This window comes from Pollachius pollachius (assembly GCF_949987615.1).
Source record: "Pollachius pollachius genome assembly, chromosome: 3".
Taxonomy (NCBI): Eukaryota; Metazoa; Chordata; class Actinopteri; order Gadiformes; family Gadidae; genus Pollachius; species Pollachius pollachius.
The window spans coordinates 24,963,585-24,991,469 of record NC_136936.1 but is presented as its reverse complement, the minus strand read 5'-3'; the positions used below and the strand labels follow the sequence as shown (position 1 = coordinate 24,991,469).

The window sequence follows — 27,885 nt, the reverse complement described above, 5'->3', positions numbered from 1 at the left end:
CTTCCAAAAAAGAGACATTATCTTGATCTTGTACCATTCTGAAGGTGACATGGGACAAACTAAAGGCCTGGTGATCTGTTTGCAGGACTGCATGAGGAACCAGCAATGTTGTTTATAGCTTCATGTTACAGTCAAACAATGTTGCTTCTCAACCCAACTTCACGTCTGCGTACTAATAATATTATCCGTCAAAGAAAACCTAAAGGTTCACCATTCACTCATTCATCTTCAACAGCACCCTCCACAGTGAGATGAGAGTCTGGGGTGTGTAACTGAAGCATGACAAGACATGGGGGGGGGGAGATCCACTCCTCACAGCCGCTTCTTGATGAGCTTCTCCAGCCTGCGGATGCGCGAGGACTCCTGCTCAGGTGTGGGAGCACTGAAGGACAGGCTGGGCCCACCGTCAGACCCCGAGGGGGGGGTGGGCAGCCTCTGCCTGAAGAGGTCCAGCATGTTGCTCTGCTCACTGCGCTTCAGACCCTGCATGGCACAGTCACACACAAGGAGATCAATCCAACACCGACATATTGCCAGTGAATCCACCATAATAAATACTCATAAAGGCCTAATTTCATTCTCTGAGACAGGGTGATGTAAATCACCACATCACATAAAAATCATCAGCTCGATTAAATGGGGAGAGAGAGAGAGAGAGAGAGAGAGAGAGAGAGAGAGAGAGAGAGAGAGAGAGAGAGAGAGAGAGAGAGAGAGAGAGAGAGAGAGAGAGAGAGAGAGAGAGAGAGAGAGAGAGAGAGACATGTTTGTGTAAGCTGACCTTCATGTCCAGGATTTTCTGGAAGGTCTCAGGGTTTCCGTCAGCCAGTAGCTTGATGTAGTTGTCAACAAACACCACCGCTGGTTCATGAGGGGCCATCACTACCTGAGGAGGTGGAGGAAGAGGAGAGTTTAAAGCTGCTCCAATCCAGCCTTCCTGTGAACCAGCCTCGGCCAGAGTAGGAAAGCCTTAAATGATCCCATATGGGCTGTCCCAGGCAGCCTGGGACTGAAATGTGTGGGGAGCGGCAGGTTGGGGGGTAACAGATAGCACGCAATTGGTTCAAGCTGTAAGCAAAATATCAGGAGTATAGGACTATATTTAGGCCTCTCTCTCTTTCTCTCTACCAATTAGTCTGCGCATGACTGGATGTGAATTAGCTTCACCGGTGATTATTTTGCAAGGATAATTGAGTCTTTGCAAAAAAAATAGAATAATTTGCATTGCTCCGACATAAGGAGGGCAGGATACACAATATGGTATTCATTTGCTCCTCGGTATGCATTGTGATCCGCGGTGCCGTGTGAAGCGCTCTCTTGTTTGTGTTGGACACCTTGTCTTATTGTGTTAATGTATAATCCTTACAGACTTCTGTACCTTTTAGCGTGTTGCATATGCGTGGCAATTACCCAATCTCAAGTTGTAGCACATCAAATCCAAATAATATTTGCTGCATAATCACAACCGCATGTTTGTAAGTTAAAGTGAAAGCAGCATTATGGACGAACCCATGAGCAGAGGACTTCCAAGGACTATCGTCACGGTTGCGGTCACTACAGAAGCGCAATTGTTTACCAATATATGTAAGGGTTAGGGTCTTAACATTTACTTCCGCTACTATGTTAAAATTCCCGGAAAACAGTATAGGAGTAGGAAACGCTGCTGATAATAGATTAATAAGAACATGTGTGTACAATTTTTCGAAGGGCGATAATTAGTAGCACGGAACAACATGGATTAAGCATTGATTCTCCAGTGGTCTCAGGGCAGGCGAGCCAAAACACATGGCCCACAGATATGTCTTTGAGAGGGGGAAGCCCTCCACTTCCTCGCATGACATCTCTCTCCTGCTCCATGACAAAAGCACACCAATCAATCCATTCCCCCTCCATTCCCTGCAGGCTGGCCAGAAACGCTCAGGATTGTGTGGAATTCTTTAGTTCCTTCCAACAAGTGCCCAACTGAGAGATTTACTTAGCAACTGTCTTGGAGTGAGGCCAAGGAGAAGGCCTCGGCTAGATGGACCTTGTAAGAAAAACCGGAGGAGGCTGGGAGAGAGACAAACAGAAAGAGAGACCCTCAGAATGAAATGAGCAGCAGAATGGGAATGGGAGAAAGCAGTACGTTGAGTAAACATAAAGACAGGGCCTGGGCACTATCTAACAGGTCCCATGTTAGGCCTCTTTACAGAGGGCGGGCAGTGCTGGGACGAGCCTGACATAGGCCAAGAGGATGCCATCTTATGAACGCCATAAAGTAGCCTACACACTCAGACCCACCATGGTGCCTCTGGTTTGCATTGTGGGAAAATCACCGCCCATCCGTCAAACTCAGTTCTGCTTAAAGTTCACTCAACCCAGGAGAGCTCAACACAGATAGAACCAAAATCTCAGTGAGAGTAATTGTGAATTGTTCATCCTGACTCACTCAGTGGAGGAGTTCCTAAATTGACCCCAGCTCTGTGCGCCTGAAAGCAGACATGTCTTTAACAGGCATTGGGTCTCGGCAGCTGTGACAGAGTTTGGCTCATTACTTCCTGGTAGCACGGCGCTGTTTCAAAGTGGAAGCAGGGGCTGGGTGCAGCTCACTGCGACTGCTTCAAACATCAAGGCCTGCCCTACTTCACAAACACCAGGAAGGAAGAACCGGTCTCAGGGGACTCGGAAAGACGGAAAAACAAAGGGAGGAACAGACAGCGTGAACCGTGCGTGCGTCTGTAAGTAAACACATGGGGGTAAATGTGGAGGAGGAAACCAGCAACAGGTCATAAGGGTGGGGTAGGAATCCATTAGTTACATACAACCCGCCTCTTGGGTACTATCAGTAAATCTGTGAATGAGGCCCATTAGCCGAATCCCATTTGCAATTATTAATGCAGATTCAATGTTGCATGCATCTAGGGCAGCGACCGGGTGCTGGTGGTGGTCGTACTGGTGGTGGTTGTGGTACTGGTGGTGGTGGTGATGAGTCAGAATAATGTAAACATTTCCTACCATGTGCCGGAGTAATGGACATAGACATACAGTACAGCAATACAGCAATATGTTGGAAAAGGAGGGAATGCACAGATGTGTGCATTCCCTCATTTTCCAACATATTGCTTTCCTGTGTGCGTGCGTTGTAAACTAATGTGAAGGGGCCCGGTTTGTGGAAAAATGCTCATTAAAAAAGGTCCACTTCATGCAGTGTGGGGTGAATCCATAATTGAGGAGTTATTCCTCCTACAAACAAACTGATGTGTGTGATGATGCATTGTGCATTGCTTTACCGTCAGCCACACGAGTCAAACCACAAACACTCACACAATAGGGTTGATTGAGCATATTGTTTCTTAGACCCGCAGATTCTTGTCTCTATGGAAAAAGTGGTGAGCTGCAGACTGGACCAGCGGACTGTTGGCCAGAGCTCAGAACAGCCACGTTTGTGTTTTAAAGGACTATGTAAGGACTTATACATTCAACTCATTCGCTGAACTCTGTGCAGACAGACAAACATATTAATTTGTTAGCTGTGAGAGAGAGGGGCTGAGTAGACAAATCCAACATGAAGGTCTTCCCAATCAGGGTCTTGGTATTGAACTTGAATCCTCCTTTTGGGTTCCTCTGCTTGTAGCCTCACCAGTCTCTCCCCCTATTACCCTCGTGAAGAGACAAACAGAAACCTATGTTTCTTTATGTATTGCATTCAACTCATTCGCTAAACTCTTTGCAGACTTTTATTTCAAGCAAAGCTATATACTAACAATTGAAACAGTTTAAAAGCAGTCGAGTGGTTTTACTTTGATTGGGACTTAATCATTTGACTGTTTGAATTAGTTTGCATTCAGTATGCCCATACTGAGTAGTGATAATAGTCACCGAGTTCATCCATACACCCACTAGCTGGGAAGGCATATGGCCCACCGCAGGCATAAATCAACTGTTGTAGAAGCTCAAGGCCGCCCCACACTGTGTGACTCACAAGAACTACGACGACTCATCACACCTGATGTTATTCTCAAAATAAGTCACACTAAAAAAGCTTATGGTAGAATGTCCCTGAAAACATACAACTTGTTCAAGACTCACAGCGCAAACAATAGTTTTGAAGTATGATTATGCTTCACTCTGATTAAATAATAAAAAAGTCCCTATGTAGGTGAACTGTAATATCTAGTAACTATTTCAAATGTAAAGTAGATCATTTTGTTATTTAATCCAATTTTGCATCCATTTTATGGCACTTTCAAATCCCATGATACACCATTATATCAATAGTACAACACTACAAACTGCAGGTAGTGGAAATTAACGATAAAGTCTTGCAAAGATTTACCTCAAAAATACAGACTCCCTTAACACACACTCAAGTGCATTCTCTGTTTCAATTCCGAATTCCAGCATACTACACTTTCAGAGATCCAAACGGCGTTAGGAAACAGAAATCTAGGGAAGGTTCCCGGGAAATCCGTGGCTCTCACCTTCAGGATCATCTCGGCCCTGGTCATGCCCTTCACCACGATCTTGGTGTAGCTGGCGGGGGCCTTACGGTGGACCTGGGAGCCAATAGAGGGCAGGTCCAGCAGGACCGTCTTCAGGGAGTGGGTGTCCAGGAGTAGCTGGTGGAGGGAGCACACAGGTGGTCGGCCGTTACAGGAGGTTCTCCTAAGAGACCACCTCAGGTATGAGGTTCATGACCTCGCAGACCTCCGGAGTCAATCTAACACAACACCGGGACCGTGGCAACAAGTGCAACATGATGTGTTTGTTAGCCGAGTTTTATATAATGTATTACGTTGTTTTTCTTTGTGGATATGTGTAACACAGGCTAGTGGCCGTATGTGGAACAATATGGACAGGGCTCGGCTAGGTAGGTAGAGCAGGTTGACTTGTAACCAGAAGTTGGCTGCATGGTTGACTCCACCGTCGGTGTGTCAATATGTTTATTAATCGTAATAAGTCGCTCTGGATAAAAATGTAAAATGTAAATGCAAATGTAAATGATCTCTGTTACCTGTTCAGCACCAACCATGCTGATTGGCTTACACCTGAACAGGTGGTTGATGAACTTGGGAATGAAAGAGCTGGAGACGAGAGACAGAAGAGAGCAGATCAGGTCAGCTTCATGGTTCATAACGGCCGCAGGGGAGTCGGCTTGAACTGCTTCAGAGTATTGACTTGGGAAACATGTTTGAATTAAAATGATCGATTTAGTGACAAGGCGAGTGCGACCAGTGTCGGAAACATAAGCTGTGTGTATGAGTAGGGGACTTGTAAACCGTCCCTGTTGTACATGTGTTATTCTCTCTGAGCACCGTAACTTTATTGTACTTTGTGAACTTGATGCAGAACTGTGTGAAGTATTTGCGCGTTGAGGCCAGGTTGTCCCGGATGATGGGCACATTCTGCTTGATGTGCATGATGACCGACGTGACGTAGGGACTCTGGTCCCCCACGTGCTCCACACTCTGCCAGGGCATCTGGAGGGACAGGGGAGCCGATGGAGAGCAACTCATTAGGCTGGATGTAGACATAAGTTACACACATACACACACACACACACACACACACAACTACCTCACATGCACGGATTTCTTAAGCTCGTATTTAGGTCGGGCGAAATTAGGGATACGCTTTGTTGAGATGCACATATTTTTTCTAAGCACTGTGGTCACTGAAATATTTCACAGTTAAACTAGACAAACAGATTCACATTCCTTTCGAGGGTGGCGTCGACCATGCGGGACACAAGCATCTGACCACACACGGTTAGGAGGAGGAGGAGGAGGAGGAGGAGCAGGAGGAGCAGGAGGTGAAGATCAAACCATCCAACCCCCCTAGTGCCCAAGCAAGCAGTATTTACACAAAGAGCCGAGAGACCTCCTTTTTGACATTCTGTGTGGGTTGGGTTTGTGTGGGTGTCTGTGTGCCGGGTGGGGCGGCCCTCGGCTACCTTGCTCATGGCTGTGAGAGCTGGGTCACAGGCAGCATCCAGGTCCTGTACTAGCAGCTGAATGCTGTTGGAGATCACCCTGAGGACCCAAGAGGAGACCACGTCGGCTTAGATGTAAACACTGGACTGGTTGAAAGGGCGGCAATGGCTCAGGAGATAGAGCGGGTTGACTGGTAAACGGAAGGTTGTAATTTTGATTCCCGGCTCCTCCTAGCCTGAGGTTTCCCTGAGTAAGGCACCCTGACTGCTCCCGATGAGCTGGCTGTGTCCCTGGGTGGTTGACTCCGCCGTAGGTGTGTGAATTTGTCAATGAATGGTTGTAAGTCGCTTTGGATAAAAGCGTCAGCAAAATGCCCAAAATGTAAAATGTAAATGGTTGTTCAAGGGAGTGGGCTTGAGGGTGCACTGTATGGAGCCAGGTGTTGAGAGAGGGAGACAGTGAAACAATGGAGTGAACAGGGAAGGGATTAAGGGCTCTTACGTGCTGAAGGTATCCATCTCCCCTGTCAGGTTAATCCTCTCCACCAGGACTTTGTCCACCTTTTCTTTGAGCTTCTCCTCCAGCTAGAGGACACACACATACACACACCCACACACACCCCCCCCCCCCCCCCACACACACACACACACACACACACACACACACACACACAATTAGATTGAAAAAAGTATTGTATTGAGTGGATACCCATGATTATACAGAACAATTATTAATCAGCACAAGTGGACATTTAGAATTCTCCTCTGTGTGTTTATGTTGTAAAATGAAGCAGTTGAATGTTGCATTGTATTCCACATGAGTTGACAACATCCAGGCTGTGTGTTGCATGTTGAGTGGGGACACAATCAGTCAGGACACTCTCAGAGTGCGGTCACATAGAGTTCCCTACAAGTCCTGAAGCAACAGGGGTTTCAATACATTCTCGTTCCATGAAGGAACAAGCAGGGGAGTGTGGTACATGCAATGCCTGTGAGTATACTGCCTGCATTACATGTGAGCTGTGCCTGCTGCGTGTTGGGCAGTCAGACTGCCCAACACAGTGAATGCAGTGAATGTGTAGTGAATGTGTAGTGAATGTGTAGTGAATGTGTAGCAAGTGTGTGGTGAATGTGTAATGAATGTGTGGTGAATGTGTGGTGAATGTGTGCTGAATGTGTGGGGAATGTGTGATGAATGTATGGTGAATTTGTGCTGAATGTGTGCTGAATGTGAGATGACTGTGTGGTGAATGTGAGATGAATGTGTGGTGAATGTGTGGTGAATGTGTAGTGAATGTGAGGTGAATGTGTACTGAAGGTCCACCCTGCCTGCTGCGTGGTGGCCAGGCAGTACTCGGCGGTGCTGAGGATGCTACAGATGAGGCAGAGCTCGTCCACAGTAAACTTGGCTGCCTCCGATCCCTCCTTCTCCTTCAGCAGACTGCTGATGGTGAGTCCTCCGCTGCTGCTGCTGGTCCTGATGGGAGGGAGGGGGAGGGCAGAGAGGGTCCAGGGTGATTTCCCACATGACAGAGAAACCAATATTGGCTAAAGAACCAGCAGCAGATATGAGGAACTTCTGCATGATTGTAAATGTGAAATATATTAGTGTGTGTGTGTGTGTGTGTGTGTGTGTGTGTGTGTGTGTGTGTGTGTGTGTGTGTGTGTGTGTGTGTGTGTGTGTGTGTGTGTGATGAAAACAAGGCTTCTAATCAAAAACACTGCCTGGTCTGTGATACGGGCCATACTTATATGATAGGATTATTGTTATGGCTACATCTGTGTTTTGCTTAGTGCAAGATGTAATTACCCCCCCACATACATATTTGAGGGAGATATTTCTGCCCACGTGTGTGTCTAAAAGAGAGGGACACAAACACACAGAAAGAGACAGAGACAGACGGAGAGATAGAGAGATGTACAGCTGCTGGTGCCGCAGCCAAACCAGCTCCAGACCCCCATAGCATGCAAGCGCTCTGAACTTGAGACTTAAGACATTAGCCGTTAGACGGAAACCTCAGAATCACAAAGGGCTTCCTGGGAAGGTGAAAAGCTTGGGGTGTGGCATACTTATTCGTCAAAAGTTGTCAAAACACCAACAAACTGTTATGTATCAAAACAGATGTACACCGATTAGACTCAGGAAGCCAATAACATGGGCTGGCTTCCACGCCAGGCTTTGCTCCCCACTGATAACTATTCATAGAAAGTTTTCTTTGGTAGCCGAGGGGCTGAATGGAGCAAAACGGGATGTTTAATGTTGCTTTGATAGATGTTCCCTTTCCATTACCCTTCATTCTCATATACTTTATCTTCAAAGGCAGCCTTTCTGTTGAAATTGTGCAAATAAAAAATTCTAACCAGGCCACAATTCTTGAATGTGTGAATGGGATGCTGCTCGTCTTATTGTACCACTAACGGCCTGGCCTGAATCACAGTTCGCTATTCTGTTGCCAATTTCATCACATCTTTTACTCATCATGCACAAAATGTGTCTGACTGCATGTTTGAATCAATAGGCAGCATGGCCACCAATCCCTACTGAAAAGGTCTCCATTCGACGACCTCGTCCCATTCCATCAGAGGTTTCAAACCTGCCCCCGTACAGTGCTGCATGTCCTTGCTCATGGGCATCTTACTTGGGCAGGTTGCCGGAAAGGATCTTCCATGCGTACTCGCGCAGGTACTTCTGGAAGATGGTGGAGAGAGCGATCATGGGCTCCCCGGTGCTCAGCTGGGAGCACTGCACCATGCACTTCTTGTAGTAGACAAAGAGGTCGGCGCAGCTGGGTAGCACCGCGCCCCCCTCCTCGGGCCCCGCCTTGGGGGGCCCCTGGGCCCGGAGGTCCGCCACGAAGCGGTCAATCAGCTCGCCCAGGTTCCTGTGTGGAGGGGGAGAGATGATGGAGGGGGGCAGACAGATATACAGATGTACACACACACACACACACACACACAATTACATGAACAGAAATACACATGAGCATGCACACACACAAGTGAAGATATAGACACACACATCCAGGCGCGTATGTAGACACAGAAGTACACACAAAATCAGACACGTGTACACATATACACACACACACACACACACACGTATATATCCACGCACATAAACACTCATAAATCCATTAAAATAAAGTGCCCCTATAAAAAATGCACTAGCCCGTAGATACCTTTAAAAACATCAACATTCATAATAACACATTGTTACATGGTATCCTCCCGAGTATCCACCCTCCCTACAACCAGCACAGGCCACAACCTTGTGACTGGCCGGCCTCCAGCAGGGCCCGGGCAGACCCACGGCCAAGAACACAACAAGCCGGCCACTGTTCTCCCCTGTCCTGTTCTGTTCCCTGGGTCTGGCTGGGGAGCCGTCTCTGTGCGGGGCTTGAAAAGGCTCCAGTGGCAGAATAGTTCAGCTCACTGTTCCCCGAGTCCCAAGGAAACCAACAGAGAAGAAAAAAGGGCCAACCCGTGCACATACACACACACACACACACACACACACACACACAGGCTAGAAAGAGCACTACAGTTGAGAGATCCAAGAAGTTGCAAGGAAAGCAATCCCACGCCTGTGCCCTCGTTCCTGGGGACACGACCGTGACTAAGAGGGAAAGGTCAAGAGGGTGGAAGAGATCATAAAACCAAAAGATTGCAGAAAAGAAAAAATAAAAGTTACAAAGAAAGAAAGAAATACAGAGGATGAAAAGGTTTGAAAATAGGGAGAAAGAGGGAGACATGAGATGACCAAAATAAAAGAGGAAGGAAAAAAGGAGGGGAGGGGGAGAAATCAGGGGGATCCTCTCTCTCTCTCTCTCTCTCTCTCTCTCTCTCTCTCCTGGAGAGACACAAGACAGAGATGGGGACATACACATGCACATATCACCTTGTGTGTGTACACATAAAAACATAAGTGTGCGTTTGGTTAGCCTGTGAACTGGTGACTCACCTGTCCTGGGACTCGATGTAGACGTAGAGGTGGGGTTCAAAGCACTTGGACACAATGCCGTGGAAGGGATTGTCCGGGGCCTTGGGCTTCCTGGGCTGGGTGTGGGGAGGAAGAATCGCCAGCGGGTTAAACAATGTGCATTGTTCCGTCTGCTGTTGCACTGTAAACCCATTCGCACATTCACAGATTGCTGCACACTCTCCCTTTAGCAATCGGATGGGGAAAAGGTCATGAGAGATGGAAGAGATGTTGAGGAGCGGTGGAAGAGGTCGAGGGAGGATTCTCTTTTAAAACACGATGGAATCTGTGGCCCATTGGACTGCAACTGGAACCGGATGACCTTATCTAATCTGACCCAATCTAGTCCAGTCTTACACAACCAAATCTAATCTAAACCAATACTATCTAACCTTACTTGACCTCATCTGACCTATCCTAACGAAACTGAATAGAATCAAACAAAATTTATCCTGGTCTAATATAATTAAACCTAATGTATTTTAATTTACTCTCAGCTAAATCGGATGTTACCTAATCTAATTTAACCTACTATAATAAAATGTATCTATTTTAATTTGCCTACAGATTGCCTACTGATTGCCTACAGAGTGGTTCTTGTAAATACTGGATAAAAAGAGTGAACAAAGCTTAAAGCTTCACTTTAAATCAGTAGATGTATTGACCTGGCTGGAATACAAAAAAGATTGCAAGCTTTACTATGAATCAGTGTGTCGTCGTATCGCTCTGGGAGGAACACACACAGGAAACATTCAAAGGTTATCAAAGGTCAGAGGAGGCCAGGGGGGTCAGGGGTGGTCCACTCACACGGTCCAGGTCCTCCTCTTTCTCGAAGCCCGGGTCGTCCGCAGCCTCGTCCTCCAGGAAGGGGTTGGTGGACTGCAGCGGGCTGTCGGCCTTCTTCTGCTTTCCAGACCAACAAGGGGATTGTCAGAATGACAAGCTTCAACCAGTAAATGTGAAACAGACTGCATTTATACAGCGCTATTCAAACCAGAGGCCACTGTAAGTGCTTTACAATATTGCCTCACATTCACCCATTCATGCACAAATTCAAACACTGACGGTGGTGTCAACCACGGAGGGCGACAGCCATTCGGGAACAGTTAGGGTGAGGTGCCTCGCTCAGGGACACCTCGACGCTCTCGGGTATCACACTAGCAACCTCCCGGTTACCAGCCAACCCGCTCTACCTCCTGAGCTACATGCCACATGCCGTGGGATGAGCATGGCTCAATGTTAAGCATTGGACTCGATTGCAAGATCAACCCTACCCCAACCCCCGACCAACAGGCACTTTTATACAACAGCATGGACAGACCTTCTGTGCCATGTGGGTTTCACTGTAATTAAAGATTGCCTAAAAAATTGTTGGCATTAAGGGATAGGTATTTACATTTTGTATCTTGAGTGTGAGAGGCTGCATGAGCATGTGTGTTCTTACCCCTGGGACGTCGGTCAGGGTGCATCCGGTGAAGCGCTTGGCCAGCAGGCCCTCGAAGTTGGTGGTCCTCTGGATGGCGAAAAGCAGCAGCTTCACCTCGATCTCTTTAGCCCGCGTCCGCATCACTTTGGCCAGCTCCACCCTGAGGGACACACACACACACAAGTGCAAGATTGCTTCAAATGTTGTATTTTCTTTGTATATACTGTATGCATACTATTTGTGAACAACTATTCCCAAATGCCCCATCTTTGATGTATAAGGTACATCTTTTCTCTATTTTTACCAAGTTAGCCGCAGATCACTAATCAGTATCATGCACGTAACACTATTTCTATTTCCATTGTGATTGAGTGAGAGAACGAGAGCGAGTGGGAGAGCAAGAGCGAGAGTCCACCTGGTGATGTGGCAGAACTCCACGGCGATGCGCTCCGTCATGCACCACTCCTCGGGGAACATGTGTCCGTACTTTTCCTCATAGTCCACCAGCTGCCGCTTGAGCCATGCGTAGCGCCGGTCGATCTTGTCCAGCCATGCCACCTGCACCCCCACCCCATTGGAGAGGGGAGAGAGACAGGGAAAGACACTAATGGAGCTGTAGCAGGTCATCAGGCCGGCTGATAGAGGAAGGCTGAAGGGGATTTATAATGTCTATGTAACGGAGCTTGTCCCCATCATATATATTATATATTGTGATGGTTCATTTTTATGAACTTGGATGGCACATGACATGTTATTTGTATAATCCAGTGTTTCCCCTAGGATGGAGTTGCAGAAGCAGAGGTGAATGTTTTTTTCCCGCTCGCAATTTTTTTTGTGTGCTCACAAAGCACACCCTGCCGGGAGGTTTCTATGTGTCTGCCGGCACCAGAAGGGTGTACATACAGTACATTATTGCACAGTTATGAGCAGGGGAAATATGGAGAGATTGAACATAAGTATAATCTTTAAAACAATTATTTACATATATTTAACAAAAAATATATTATATCAAAAACCACCCTATACAGTAAAATCACATAACACAAATACTACAACAATCAAAAAGGTCTGTGCCTCAAACCAATGCACCTTCCCACTCCCTCCCCTCTCCCCATCACAAAGGTTGTAGTAGGACCAAAAGAGCCCATGCCTCTATTGAACAAGTTTTGGGGATCTAGAGTCAATAATGGTGATGCTACTGAAATTGTTGCAAAAAAAAAAGTACGTTGACATTTTTGCTAAAACTAAATTCCTTAAAATAAGTAGAGATATATTTTTCAAAACTAAAGGTTGCAGTAAGACCATAAAGAGCCAATGCCTATATGGAAACATTTTGGGGCTCTAGAGTCAATAATAGCATCGCTATTGAAATTGTTCCTAAATAAAAAACCTCCAAAATAAGAAGAGCTATATTTTTCAAAACTAAAGGTTGTAGTAGGACCATAAAGAGGCCATGCCTCTATGGAACGAGTTTTGGGGCTCTAGAGTCAATAATGGCGACGCTATTGAAATTGTTGCTAAATAAAAAATCCTAAACAATAAGAAAGATATATATTTTCAAAACTAAAGGTTGTAGTATTACCATAAAGAGGCCATACCTATATGGAACAAGTTTTGGGGCTCTAGAGTCAATAATGGCGATGCTATGAATTTTTACCATTGTGGTCGTTTTCAGTTTTGCACTTTGCAGACGGTCCCTAAGCTCGCGGCTGAAAGCCGACAGCTCACAGAAGCCAATGCAATTCACCGTACGCTAAAGACGACTCATTTGGATGAAAACAATGTTGTAGCTGGTTCTCTAGGTTACTACATTTAGCTAGAGGTGTCAATTGTGTCGCAACGATGTTTCACTGATGATCTAGTGAACCGCTAACTCAGAATCTGCCAATTTATTTCCAACTTTACGGAAGTTCCTCTCTGTTTATATGCTTTACACACAGGTGTGTGAATTTACCTGGATATGAAGCGTCCGTAGCGCAAAATAATATTTGTTTCTAAAGAGAAGACAGAGCTCTGCTCTCCTCTCCGTTGATATGCTTTACTCAGGTGTGTGAATTGACCTTGATGTGAAGAGTCCGTAGCGCAAAATAATATAACATTATTTTTTTAAATCAATAAGACGGAGCTCTCCTCTCCTCTCTGTTTATATGCTTTACTCACAAGTGTGTGAATTGACCTGGATATGAAGCGCATATCCAGCGTCCATACCGCACGGAATGTTATATTATTTTGCGTAGCACAAAACAACATAACATTTGTATTTAAAAGAGATAAGCTGAGGCTCTCCTGAAGAAATTCAGCTGAAATTCAGCTAAATTTACCGTACCGCCGCTGCTAGGTGCATATAGGGGAAACACTGTTATCACATACAAGATTCATACTATTCAACCTTCTAAGTAGGAATCATTTAGCTAATTATAGTCGGATCTTGGAAAATGGTTTCCAATTAAAAAAGTCTATCTAGACATGTCCCTCACGGAGACGACTTTAACTAAGTGTGACTCCTAATTTTCCAGTTCCTTCCATGCTTCCCTAACTGAGCTCTAAAGACCATCTAATCTGTTATCTGGGGGGCTGCCAGTTGCCCCGATCCAGCTCACATCCTCCCATTATGCCCCGTACTCACGTCCTGGTTCTCCTGGAAGAGCACCAGGTACTCTGAAAGGTGTTGCCGGATGAACTTCTTGATGATTTCCTGTCGAATTCGGGGGTCCAGCACGTTAGCCACCAGACAGGCGTCCCTCAGCACATTACTGGGACCCCCACTTCTCTGTCCAGAGGGGAGGAATGCAGTAGATGGTGGGTTTAGATCACAGCTCTGCTGGGCTTTTTGTGATGGCTTTCCAGATGCGATAGTGCATCAAATCCAGCCGGTAAAGCAGTAGCAAACACGAGGAAGTATCAACATGAATAAAAGATTGTGATGTTTGCAGATGGCACATCAGTTTGTTTACCTTGGACCCTTGGGAGGGGAAAGCCTCTTCAAAATCAGCCAGGATTTGTGTTCCCAGCTCACTCTGTGCTGCCTTCACTCTGAACAGATCAGGGACAGAATGATCAGACACACTGGTGTCCTTCCCAGGAAACCACGCTTTGCGGCAAAAGCGCCAGTTAGGATGTGCAGGTATATGATGTGCTGGTCTGGGAAGTGTTTGTCTACGATGTGCTGGTCTATGATGTGCTGTCCGGTGTTTCCCCTAGGATGGAGTTGCAGCAGTTGAGGTGAAAGGTTTTTTTTTTCCGCTCAAAGATTTTTTGGTTTGCTTGCAAAGCGCACCCTGCTGGGAGGTTTCTATGTGTCTGCCGGCAACATACATACAGTACATTTGTGCACAGTAATGAGCAGGGGAAATATGGAGAGATTGAACATATTACAAGTATCATCTTTAAAACCATAATTTACATTTATTTAACAAAAAATATATTATATCAACAACCACCCTATACAGTAAAATCACATAACCCAAAAACTACAACAATCGAAAAGGTCTGTGCCTCAAACCAATGCATCTTCCCACTCCCTCCCCTCTCCCCATCACAAAGGTTGTAGTAGGACCATAAAGAGGGCATGCCTCTATTGAACAAGTTTTGGGGCTCTAGAGTCAATAATGGCGATGGTACTGAAATTGTTGCTAAAAAAAAAAGTATATTGACATTTTTGCTAAAAAGGAATTCATTAAAAATAAGTAGAGATATATTTTTCAAAACTTAAGGTTGCAGTTAGACCATAAAGAGCCCATGCATATGTAAAACGTTTTGGGGATCTAGAGTCAATAATGCCAACGCTATTGAAATTGTTCCTAAATAAAAAATCCTCAAAAATAAGAAGATATATTTTTCAGAACTAAAGGTTGTAGTAGGACCATAAAGAGGCCTTGCCTCTATGGAACGAGTTTTGGGGCTCTAGAGTCAATAATGGCGACGCTATTGAAATTGTTGCTAAATAAAAAATCCTCAAAAATAAGAAGAGATATATTTTTCAAAACTAAAGGTTGTAGTAGGACCATAAAGAGGCCATACCTCTATGGAACAAGTTTTGGGGCTCTAGAGTCAATAATGGCGACGCTATTGAAATTTTACCATTGTGGTCGTTTTCAGTTTTGCAGACGGTCCCTAACTTCGCGGCTGAAAGTCGACAGCTCATAGAAGCCAATACAATTCACTGTTCGCTAAAGACAGCTCGTTTGAATGAAAACAATGTTGTAGCTGGTTCTCTGGGTTACTACACTCAATTTTGTCGCAACGATGATCTATTGAACCGCAAACAATGAATCTGCCAATTTATTTCCAATTTACGGAAGTTCCTCTCCGTTTATGCTTTGCTCACAGCGTGAATTGACCTGGATATAAAGCGTCCGTAGCACAAAATAACATGTTTCTAAAGAGAAGACGGAGCTCTCCTCGCCGTTTATATGCTTTACTCAGGTGTGTGAATTAACCTTGATATGAAGCGTCCGTAGCGCAAAATAATATAAAATTCGTAATTTAAAGAGATAAGCTGAAGCTCTCCTCTCCTCTTGTTAAAAGAAAGATTCAGCAGCGGCGGTCATATTTCAGCAGCGGCGTAACGCCGCTGCTAGGTGCATATAGGGGAAACACTGCTGTCTATGATGTGCTGGTCTACGATGTAATGGTCTAGGATGTGCTGGTCTAAGGTGTGCTGGTCTATGATGTGCTGGTCTATGATGTGTTGTTCTATGATGTGCTGGTCTATGATGTGGTGGTCTATGATGTTTTGGTCTATGATGTTCTGGTCTATGAAGTGCAACCAGTGCACGCACACAATAATGCCACCACTCATCTCAACACAACCACTACAAGAGTTATTCTATTTGTGCCCCCTTTTGTGTGTGTGTGCGTGCGTGCGTGCGCGCGTGTCTATGATGATGCCCACAGCACTGGCTGTTAGAGACAGGGAGTTCTTTATGTGAAGCGAGGCCTCTTGTCTATTTCCTGGTGTGCCAGTCCTGGGCCAGGGGCCCGGTGTGTGGCTCCAGACGGCTGGGCGGCCCCCTAGATCAGCCAGGGCCAGCGGGAACACCACTAGAATAAACACGTGGGCGGAGGAGCCCCGGTGAGGTGGGGGGGAGATTGATGTGGAGACAGATGCCAACGGCTTGGCAGAGACCTCTGGCCTGTCCCTCTCTCTGCCTCTCTCTCGGTGAGGGCTCTCAAGGCCTGCGTCGGGTTCATTATGTCGTTAGTGTGCCTGTGTGCATTATGAAACGTTGAGGAGGCTGCTTATTATCCAGCGCTAATGTATTGTGTCTAATACCCAGTTTTGTGTGACTAATACACATGCTAATATCCAGGCCGTTGTGGTTAACGTACACGCTAAATGGCTTCTCCCTCTGCGGGCTCGGCTGATGGTTGCTCATTAACTCTTTAAGCACTTGTCCTGCACGGACACATCCCCACCTCCACTCCAGGCTCATCACTGTGTGGGTCGCTGTACGTTACTGTGGGTGTGGACCTCTGTACGCGACTGTAGGTGCTTATCTCACTGTAAGTGACTCGGCGTGCGTGCCGGGTTTATACCGGGTGGGGTCAGTGAGCCTGGTCGCAAAACGGGCCCGACAGGCTCCTGACTGATTACTTCTTGGAAGGGGGAAGAAATAATGAGCACAAACAACACTGAGGAAGCGGTCCGAGTCTTGGAAAAGCGTGGTCGACCAAAGGTGTGTATTTGATCTGTTGTAGGGTCACATTGATAGTGAGAATATTCTTAGGTTTATTCCTTCCTCAGTGGAAAAAATAACTCACTGCTGTAATATATCCTGGTAGATACTGATGCAATGTGCCAAGTACAAACTGCAATCTACGACAATCATCTGGACACATTCTTAGTACTCACATAAACTCAAATTGATACGTTTACATCACATTAGTGGGCTCCCTGAAGGGAACCCAGTCTAGACCATTCCTTCCATTCACGTATTTGTATGCATGTAGGCGCTTATTTGTGTCTGTGTCGCTCTATGTGTGTGTCGCTCTCTTTTCTTGTGTGCTTGTGTGTGCGTAAAGAGAAAGTAAGTTAAAATATAAACAGGAAGCAATTTTCTAAATAACTCTTGATTCCCTGCCATATAATAGATTTGGGAGCAGACCACCTGAAGAGGAGCCTATTATATAATTTGTGAAACCACATTTTGTGAAAGCATTGTGCTTCGGGTGGAACCTCCGGGGCCCACCAACAGGCTGCTTGCACGAAGACAGCAAACTAAAATATTCCACCTTTTATCGTTTAGCGTGTAGATTGAATTAGTTTCGCCAACCTTAGGCATTGAACTCAATCAAACAACTGTGTGTGTATGTGTATGTAAGTTATGGTGTGTGTATTATGGTGTTTGTGCGGGGGGTTATTATGGTGAGTAGATTGGTGTGTGTGTGTGTGTGTGTGTGTGTTAAAGCACCAACCTCTCAGACAGCTGTCTGATCTGGGGTATTCCCATGTACTTGTGGAAGTGTTCGAGCACGTTGACCACTCCTTGCAGAAGGTTGGCCACCTCGCCGTACTGCCGCTTCCTGGTCATCGCCCTGGACACACACACACACACACACACACACACACACACACACACACACACACACACACACACACACACACACACACACACACACACACACACACACACACACACACACACACACGTATTACAGAGCGCGGTGCTAGGTCCACATTGATTGCAGAGCAAATCCCCAGCCTTGGAAACTAAATGGCTGCCTCTTCTAATTTCCAAGAATGGATCGTGGAAATGACAGAGGAGGGGAACCTGTCTACACGCTCAAAATAATAACACTAATAGGGCTTGAAGAAAACAAATTGAACAAATGTAAATATTTGAGCATTTATTGTTCACAGGCGTGCGTGTCATTTCCAGGAAAGAGCTTGTTGCAGGCTTATATTGGAAGTTGAACTGGCGTCCCACTGTGATGTTGTTCCCCCATGACCAAAATAGCAGATAGGTATCTGCTATTATATATACCATATATATATATATATATATATTTATATATATATATATATATATATATATATATATATATATATATATATATATATATATATATATATATATATATATATATATATATATATATATATATATATGTGTGTATATGTGTGTGTGTGCGCACTCTAAGGAGTCCACGCCCCCGGCCAGCATGTGCAGGTGGTTGAGTGTGGTGATGGAGGTGGTGAGATGGCGCTTGGCGTGGTCCAGCTGTTTGATGTCCCTGGTAATCTCCTTGACCTATACACACGCAAACACACACACAATGGGCCAAAGGACGCATTGTTGGGAGAGAGAGAGAAAAATGTAATCAGACACACAACAAAAATAACTGTTAGAGAGCAGAAAAAGACACACCCGTTTGTTGGTGAGATAATGAGTTAAACATGCCAGTTGAGGGTGTGCCTGCTACTGTTCGCTAGAATCACTCAACCAAAACGGCCTTCATGGGACCCCCCCTCCACAAACACATGCTTATGCACTCATGTACACAAATCCATCACACACACACACACGTACACTGTAAACCTGCATCGTTTGGGACTTCCTTCAACCATCAAGGATATGGCATTACTTGGGTGCTGGCATGGGCACACACAATGAAACAAACACACGTGCAAAAATGACCCACACACACACACACACACACACTCACTCACATCCACTCAGGAGATGAAGGCTGTCCGCTATTGGAAATATTACACAAGGGTTTTTAGGAGCCCAACCAAATGTGTGCGTTCACCATTTGTTCAGACTTCTCTGCCTTGTCCTTGATGTCTTTGATTTTGCCAAATAGTTGCTGGATGGCATTCTGGGCCTCCTCCAGAGCCTGAGAGAGAGCGATATAGACAGAGAGAGACAAGAAAGACAGAGACAGAGAGAGAAAGAGAGAGAGAGAGAGAGAGAGAGAGAGAGAGGGAGAGAGAGAGAGAGAGAGAGACCGAGAGAGAGAGTGACAGAGAGAGAGAAGAGAGAGACACACAGGAACAAGAGAACAGCCAAGTGTTAGATGAGCAAATTAGATGACAACAGATTACCTATACTGATACCAAACCACAGTGCATTGGTACATGTATTTTCTACAGGTCATTACTGTGAAGTTGGCATCAATATACATTTGTATAATATCAGTTAGATTTGAAATATTGAGACGATATAATTAAAGATAATTTCAGATGAAATGGAAAAACATGTTATCCATGCCATCAGCTCCAACTGCACAACAGACTAAAAGGCTGATTATGGTCCCACGTCACGCAACGCAAGGACCACGCAGACGCATTGACGCAGTCGTGAACCTGTTTTGGTTCTGCGTCGGGTTTTAGTGAGCGGACCAATCACAGCCATTGCTGCTGCGTTGCCTCGATGGAGGGTTAAAGGTCCCATGGCATGCTACTTTATGGATGCTTTAATATACATATTAGTAGGCCCCAAACACAGTATTTGAAGAGAGGCGGGTCACGGAGGAGGGTGGGGGTGTGGCCCTGAGCAGCTTGCAGCCACTGTACCATGTGCTCTGTTTACAGTGGGTGTATCGCAATGGCGAGGCGCACACAGCCTTTAGCCATGTTCTGTAAATATTCTAGAACACATGGGAGTCCTGGAGCTCTATATCTAAATAATATCATATAATACATAGATATCTATATCATCTAATACATATTATCACGGCCAAAAGCTGTTTGCGCCGCCAGACGACATTATGAATCACAAACAACTTCGTCGGGTTCTCCGTCGTCTCTGGTTCTTCCACTTCTATATCAATCTGAAGTAGACTGAACCGCACGCTGCCTGCTGCCGGCTGCCCGCTGCCGGCTGCCCGCTGCCGGCTGCCCGCTGCCGGCTGCCCGCTGCTGGGCGGTGGTGCTTCGCGGCGGTGGTGCCTCGCGGCAACCGGCGGCAGGCAGCATGTCGCAGGCAGCATGTCGCATGGCTGAGATAACCCCAACTACAGTCTCGTTGTGGAAATACAAGAGACGTCAAAGAACCGACGTGTTATGCCTCGGAACACCAACAGCAAACACTTGCGTTACAATGTGTGTAATCACACACACACACGAGGTCTCTCATTGGCGGGCCAAATTCTCTGGGCGGGCAAGGTAGAGAAAGAAGAGGAGCTTAGATCCTTTTTGACGACATATGGGACGACATTCCAAATCTGGGCGCTTGAGTCTCCGTTTTTTCAAAGGCGAGCCGAACGCAAGTTTTAGCCACTGGGGGACCATAGGCAGGCTAGGGAACTCATATTTATGTTAGAAAACCTCATAAAGTGAGATTTTTTTTTCTGTGAGGATGTAACGGGTCCGTAACCCCCTTGCGTTGCGTGAACGTGGGACCATAATCAGCCCTTAACATGTTGATGTTTACAGCCGATGCACCATGACCCCACTGCTGGCCCGAGATACTCAACTCAATCTCAAACGACTACGAACGACCCTCAGGAACACACACAGAGTCACTGTGTGGCAGGCCAACATGACCCAACTGTTTTATGCTCGCATCCCATGGGGGGACATATTAAGGTGCGTTACTGACTCAGGTCCACGTGAAAAACCATAAGGCCATCGCCCCGACGCCTTCTAACGGAAACGGAGCCGTGTCCACTTGTAACGCATTAGATGGACTAATGAAGTGTACCGCTGGATATTTGATATTGTCAAGCCGTGAATTGGCATTTAAACCATTAGTGTTAAGCTCCAACATATTCCATGGAACAACCAGAGTCTGTTTTAACCAACATGTGGATGAAGGCGGGCCCGGTGAGATGCCACTGAAGTCCTCCATTAAGATATGGTAATTGTGCTGTTCTAACAGTCCCCACACCACCCAACCTGACAGCTGTTTGCTTGCTGGTGCCGGCTGAAGCTTTTGCACTGTCATCCGATGCCAGGGTAATTGGCGAACAAAGTTGTGGCAGCACAGACACAAGTTTGGCTCTTGCCTTTTCCATGGAGACACACGCATACACTCAAGCTTGAGTGCACGCAAACGCACACAAACACACACATGCATGCACATAGAATGCTAACAGCTGGCACCAGCTGTGCGAGGTATTTACCACTTTTACAAGCTTCTTCTAGACCACGGTCACAGAGAAACACACACCCGAACAACCACCCACCCACCCACACCCACACCCACACACACACATATTGGATTCCTACACTGGTTGCCTAGCAATCTCTATAGGATACGCTCTTTCAGTATGTTTACGGGCTGTGATGAATGCCAATGGATGTGTCACTTACAAATCACTAGTGCTCGATGGTGCGGGGACAATATAATACCACCCATCCCATACTATCGCTAGCACTGGCCAACACTTTCCATGGTCATCCATAGCCTCCAGAGACCAGAGTGAGGTGGCAACTCATCTACACGAGCCCATAGGGGCCTTCTTCTCCAACCTGAGGCGGAGGAGAGTTCAGGTCTTCACCACGTCCATCCCTATGCACATCTGTTCTGATGACTCACTGGACAGGAGGAAAGCGAGTCCCAGGAGAAACACAACGAATAAAGGAGATTGGGGAAGCAGGCAGGGCACAGGTGGATTTGTCTCAACAAGGTCGGTAGTAGGCCCCCGAATATTTTGGTGTTTACACTGTGTCTTCAGGCAGGGTGCTATTCAACATGAAGGTGAGATACCCGTTATTCCTTCAAGAGAAGACCCTGATCAGAGATTTACACGGGACGGCAGCACGTCGCCCTGGAGCTGTGGAGGGTAGAGCTGCTACTGTTTCTACCACTGGTACAAATTACTCTAATTTCAGGGTTTTTTCTGACAAGTGATTAAATTCCTCTGAAAAGATGTGATAAGATCAGATAACTTCAAGATGCCCTCGTCACTGTGCAATCAAATCCTCGCCCCCTGAGCTCCCCTATGACCAGGGAGTGATTGCAGTGTTGGGCAAAACAATACAGAGCACATGAACCGGGTGCTCAAGTGTGCTATGATGAGCTCTAGTTAATGAGGAAGATGGCTCCTGTCACTGATCAATACATCCTGTCTCCTTTACTTCTTTGTAGCGGCTAAAATCAAGACTGTAGAGTCGCTCACCAGCTTCTGCAAATGACTCAAGACTCACTTCACAAAAAAGAATACACGTACTTGCTACACAACTAAGTACTTACATACTTAGTTGTGTAGCATCTTATCCTAGTTATCTTTGTTGCATACGGGGAATGGGTTAACCTTGTGATTGTTAGTGCTTGGCACTTGGTTCTATTAAAATCCTTACTGTACCGACAGCGGCATATTGTTGTTCCTCCTTCTTCGAACAAATGCACTTATTGTAAGTCAATATTGAAAGTTGTTTTTTTTAATTATTTGCCATGGTATCCATGTGATTATGGTAATAGGGTTACCCGTGGATAACACACTGATAGGAAGGTCGGTTGGCAGATCACAGCTGTCAGTCATGCATATTTACTGAGAATGTGTGGAAATGTGTTACAACACACATTTCCGAAGACACCCAATCTGCACCTGACCCTCCATTTTCTGTATCTGTCTCTTTACAGCTCCCTCCTTCTCTCTCGCCATCCGTCTCTCTCTCTCACATTCTGTCATTTAATCCCATCTCAACAACTTTGTATTTTAATAAACGTTTCACTTTCCACCTCCCAAAAAATAGAAAGAAGAACTTTTACCGCAGAAAAGAGTTTGTAAAAGCTCGGGTTTTTGTCGAGGAAATGGAAAAATTAATGTGTGATGAGTGTGTGAGACTGCATAATGTCCGCCGTCTGTGGGGGATTAAGTCGGTCTCAGCAACCAAACAGTAGCTAAGCGGGACTGACAGGACCACTGGACCAGACACACTGTGACAATATGTAGCCTGCCCTCCTCTCCATTCATAAACACCCACGGCTCTCATCTCTCCCTAGGCCCAGCCCCATCAGGTGTCATATTACCCGGAACCGTCGCTCCCTTCTGACACACCAGCACTGAGGAAAAGAGGCAAGACGTTGTGAGGCCCGGATTTAGAAAAGGGATTCTCTGTATATTTACGGCAGGGAATTCGGTTCCCTGCCTGTGGTTTCCATACACAAGGGCGGCCTGACATGATGGCATATATCTGAGTCATCTCGTCCTTTTCCATGGCACTGGTGTGCAAGACGGAAAGAGATTCTGCAGGAGAAAGAGCGAGCGTTGTCTGGGTCAAAGGAAACCGTTGACGCCGTTTGTTTTTAACCGTCACACAAATACAAGGTTTGTTCTATGAGGCACAGACATCGAGTCTGTTGGCGTGCGTCTGTGTGGACGCAACGATCAGGCATTTTCATTGTCATAGGTTTATTACTTCGTTCAACAGATCTTTGAGTCTATAAAATGTCATGAATATGTAAAACATATAGGCAAATGCACGTTACAAGTTTATTATAAGTTCAGCCTAATGTGGTGTCTTAAGTTGGACTGTTTGGTCTGACTCGAAGCCAAGAAAAGGTAAAGTATTAATCATCAAAAACAGAGGAAACCAACTAAATATGTTTCATTTATGAAGCCAAGAACAGCTTATTCTACTTGATGAACTTATTCTACCTGATAAGGGACGAAAGTTATTGAGTATTCTAAAAGTTATAACCAACATTTTTAATTTTTTAACAAATCAATTATATACACATTATTGCAGCATTAATATCAACGAAATAAAATCATTGCAGAGGAACTATTTATCGCCAATGATGTATGAGGCAATCGTTATATATTGATATTAAGTTCCCAGTACAAAAAAAAGAAACAGGCAGGCTATAATGTTATCCTGCCTAATTAGTGATGTTTGGCTAATTAGCGACTTGCAGCTTAGCTCACCTGTCTTCCATCTTGTCCCACGTTGGTCTGGCCTCTCACCACTGTCCTGATGTTGTCATCTAGACGTCTACCAAGTTCAAAATAAAAAGAATATCACACAACATGCTGTCTAAAATACCAGATCCAGGCATGGATAATAATCAGGGATAAAGACTCACCGAATTTTGAGACGAATTTTGTTCACTACATCGTCAATATTAGCAAGGGACTGTGAAGAGATAGATAGATGATTATCAGAAAAATAACACAGACAGAGGTACGCAAGCTTTCCTCTTAAATCTGCCCTGAGAGCTTGGAGACACCCTGCCAAGGTGGTCTATCACACTGTTAAGAGATATTACCAAATCATACAGAAGCACATATGACTATACATTACAATTAGTGATTTGGATGAAAGCTGACGCTTTTATCCAAAGCAACTTACAACCATTCATTCACACATTCCCACACCGACGGCGGAGTCAACCAAGCAGGGCGACAGCCAGCTCGTCAGGAGCAGTCAGGGTGAGGCGTCTTGCTCGGATCGAACTAGCAACCTTCATGTTACCAGCCAACCAGCTCTCCCTCCTGATCCACTGCCTCACCACTATAAAAATGACATTATTATTTCTTTGTTGTAATGAATGATAGAAAATAGGGCTGGACTGGACTATATTGAAAATTGTTTTATGATGATAATTATGAGGAATTTACACAATATCATTACATTCTAAATGGTCTGACTGTTCCCAGTGTAGCGAACTAGCATCGAATTATGTCCATATATAATATATATATATATATATATATATATATATATATATAATTATTCCCGCACCCTAATACAATAGTATTAGGGTGATTAACAACAATAGTCAAAAGGTTGAGAATCCTCGACAACTTTAACTCTGTCAGTAGGATGAAAGCAGCGCAAAGGAAAGCAGCACCTCCCCGTGTTGGTAAACATCAGCATGTTTTAGTGAGCAGCAACTAAAAAGTTCATGAGCATTCAGTCTCTTTCAGTTCACGACAAATCACAAAGTTTAAAGTAATTAGAGTGACTTGTAAACCTGAACTACAAAAAAAAAACGGACATACATACCAGCATCAATTTATATCACATGACGATTAAACCATAGTTTTGAATATCATTAGATATCTGTTGCACACTATTAGATCTAGGATTCAGATATTGGCTAATGGGGAAAAACCTGCTACCAAAAACAACCAGGGCTGTGTTTGACTCACAGCTGAAAGGTACTGGGTTGGATTCCGCAGAACCTTTAGTAATCCCTGAGCACATCGCCTCACCTGTCCACTAACCGCCTGCGTGTCTTAATGAGGAGAACGCTGAGTATTTTGGATAACGTGTCTATTAAATAGATAGTTAACAGTCAATTACTGGAAAGATTGTATATTGTAGTGATGCTTTAGTAGTGATAGCAAAAGTGAAATAGTAGTAGTCATAGTGTAGTACTCTATGACTACTGCTTCTAATACTACTTCTACTACTAGTAATACTACTATACACTAGTATTACTGTCTCTTCTACTAAGTAGTAGTAGAGGCAGTACTTGTGTAGTAGTAGTATGGGAAGCAGTAGTAATAGTGTAGTAGTAAAAGTAATAATGAAGTAGTACTAGTAGCAGCAGTAATAGAAGCAGTAGTAGTAGTAGTAGTAGCAGCAGTAGTAGTAGTCAGGTAAAATTAGAAGCAACAATACTATTAGGATTGTAGTAGTAGTAGTAGCAGCAGCAGTAGTAGTAGTAGAAGTATAATCAGTAGTAATAGTGTAGCAGTAGAAGTAGAGTCAGTAGTAATAGTGTAGTAGTAAAAAATAAATTGAACATATTACACCAATTCATAAATCGTTACATTGGCTCCTTGTATGTCAGAGAATTGATTGATTTTTTTAAATCATGCTGCTAACCTATAAATCCCTACATGATTTAGGGCCAAAGTATATAACTGATATGCTTCCACTACATAAGCCTTATAGCCCACTAACATAGTAGTAAACACGAAACATAGCAGGATTTAATTACTATGCAACAAATAGCTGAAATACACTCCCTGAGGATTTAAGACTTGGCCCAACTCTGACCACTTTAAAACAGGACTGAAGACTTTTATGTTTGCAATAGCTTTCTGGTAAATCTTAAATAAATTGCACTTTCTAATATGTTTTTTTTTTTTACTTTGCCTTTATTTTCTCTTACGTATCTATTTTATTTCATTACTTCATATTATTGTATGTTTGCTTTTGCTTTCTGCTAAATATTAAATACATTGCACTTTCTACAATACAATGCAATTTTTTACTTTGCCTTTGTTTTCATTTACTTATTAATTTTATTTTATTATTTTATGACAATGTTTAAGTGTGAAGCACTTTGAGTCTGCCTCGTGCTATATAAATAAAGTGGCCTTGCGTTGCCTAGTAATAGAAGTAGAGCAGTAGTAATAGTGCAATATTAGTAGGTGTCTAGTAAAAGTAGAAACAGCAATTGTATTAGCATTCTAGTAGTAGTAGTAGTAGTAGTAGTAGTAGTATTAGTAGTAGCAGCAGTACTATAAGTCTTACCTGTTCGGTGGGGAACAGTGTATTAATGTACTCCACAGCATTGAAGTCCACCCTGTCCAGTGGGTCTTGGCTTGGGAAAACCTTTAAAACAGAAACAGTTCAAAATGTTAGAGCACTGATAGAATATGTGATAAGACTGGTCTGATGTGTAACAGAAAAGGGACACCTTTAAATATGTGACATTTGACATTATCAGTGAATGACGTGGTTCTAGTCTGTGGTTCTAGTCTGTGGTTCTCTAGACTATTGTTCTAGACTATGGTTATAGTCTATGGTTCGAGTGAGGCCATCTGGTAAGTACTGGTGCTGGACACTACAACCACATAACGGTACAAGGAATGCATTGCTTGTACATTAATAAAGGCTTCGGTTCGTTTTTATAACAGCTTGTTGTGAGATGCCTGGATCCACTGGGAACACACATCAGACACCAGGTGAGAGGGGTGGCGGACCTAAGACTGCTCTGGGAACACTGTGAACACATCAGACACCAGGTGAGATGGGTGGTGGACCTGAGGCTACACTGGGAACACATCAGACACCAGGTGACATGTTGTGGTGGACCTAAGGCTGCTCTGGTCACGCCACTACAAGGTGTTCATGTGACACACACACACGGGTCGAAGATCACTCACTCACCTGTTCAATCGCTAATTGCACCTCAGGAGTAAGATGCAAAATAGCCTCAAGATCCTCAGAAAACTCTAATTCTTCCTCCTCCATCATCATCCTCAAAACAACACCAGACGGGTCGACTTCCACTTCCTTATTCCCAGACTTTACGAAACAACGCGAGCGTAGGAACTGTCACGTGGGTTCGCAGACTGAACATGAAGTGCGATACCGCTGCCTGCTGGCCTCTTTAGGCAATGGAAACTAATTTAGAGGACAGAATTTGAGGAATATAATAATATAAAAACATATAATATATTATAATAATATATTATTATAATATAAAATAATATAGATAATAATATAATAATTATATTATAAAAAATAATATACAAATATAACATATATATTTTTAAATATCGATAATATATATATATATGATTCCGTTTACTGATGTGAAGTTCATGAACATCACCCCCTCATTCCGCCATTCTTTGGGCTCAACACTGAGCAATTATCACAATCTGAGGAACAGGTAGCACAGGAACACTAGTTGCTTAGAATGAAAAAGATGT

General features: G+C 44.6%; 1 protein-coding gene across 2 annotated transcripts; it reads right to left on the bottom strand.

The window, feature by feature from the left end:
• On the bottom strand, positions 1 to 27,469 carry vps53 (VPS53 subunit of GARP complex). 2 transcript variants are annotated; one of them, XM_079732672.1, is made up of 22 exons: positions 27,338 to 27,469; positions 26,699 to 26,779; positions 24,294 to 24,343; positions 24,136 to 24,202; positions 19,069 to 19,155; positions 18,451 to 18,566; positions 17,731 to 17,850; positions 14,268 to 14,346; positions 13,940 to 14,083; positions 11,729 to 11,871; positions 11,332 to 11,473; positions 10,695 to 10,793; positions 9,870 to 9,964; positions 8,548 to 8,790; positions 7,238 to 7,385; positions 6,411 to 6,493; positions 5,930 to 6,008; positions 5,308 to 5,456; positions 4,991 to 5,060; positions 4,458 to 4,595; positions 779 to 883; positions 1 to 483 (listed from the first exon to the last, which is right to left on the bottom strand). In XM_079732672.1, exons 1-22 carry the CDS (start codon positions 27,425 to 27,427, stop codon positions 313 to 315), a joined length of 2,499 nt encoding a protein of 832 aa, XP_079588798.1. In that variant the 5' UTR covers positions 27,428 to 27,469; the 3' UTR covers positions 1 to 312. The 2 variants fall into 2 exon arrangements, with proteins under 2 accessions (XP_079588798.1, XP_079588799.1); XM_079732673.1 differs by having other exon boundaries at positions 10,695 to 10,790.
• Positions 27,470 to 27,885: the final 416 nt, after the last annotated feature.

Coding starts and splice junctions, on each gene's coding strand:
- vps53 (XM_079732672.1), bottom strand. CDS start 27,427: ATGATGATGGAGGAGGAAGAATTAGAGTTTTCTGAGGATCTTGAGGCT. Junction 8,791..9,869: donor TACATCGAGTCCCAGGACAG/GTGAGTCACCAG, acceptor CCCTCCACACAG/GAACCTGGGCGAGCTGATTG. Junction 6,009..6,410: donor GAGATGGATACCTTCAGCAC/GTAAGAGCCCTT, acceptor TTGGGTCCTCAG/GGTGATCTCCAACAGCATTC.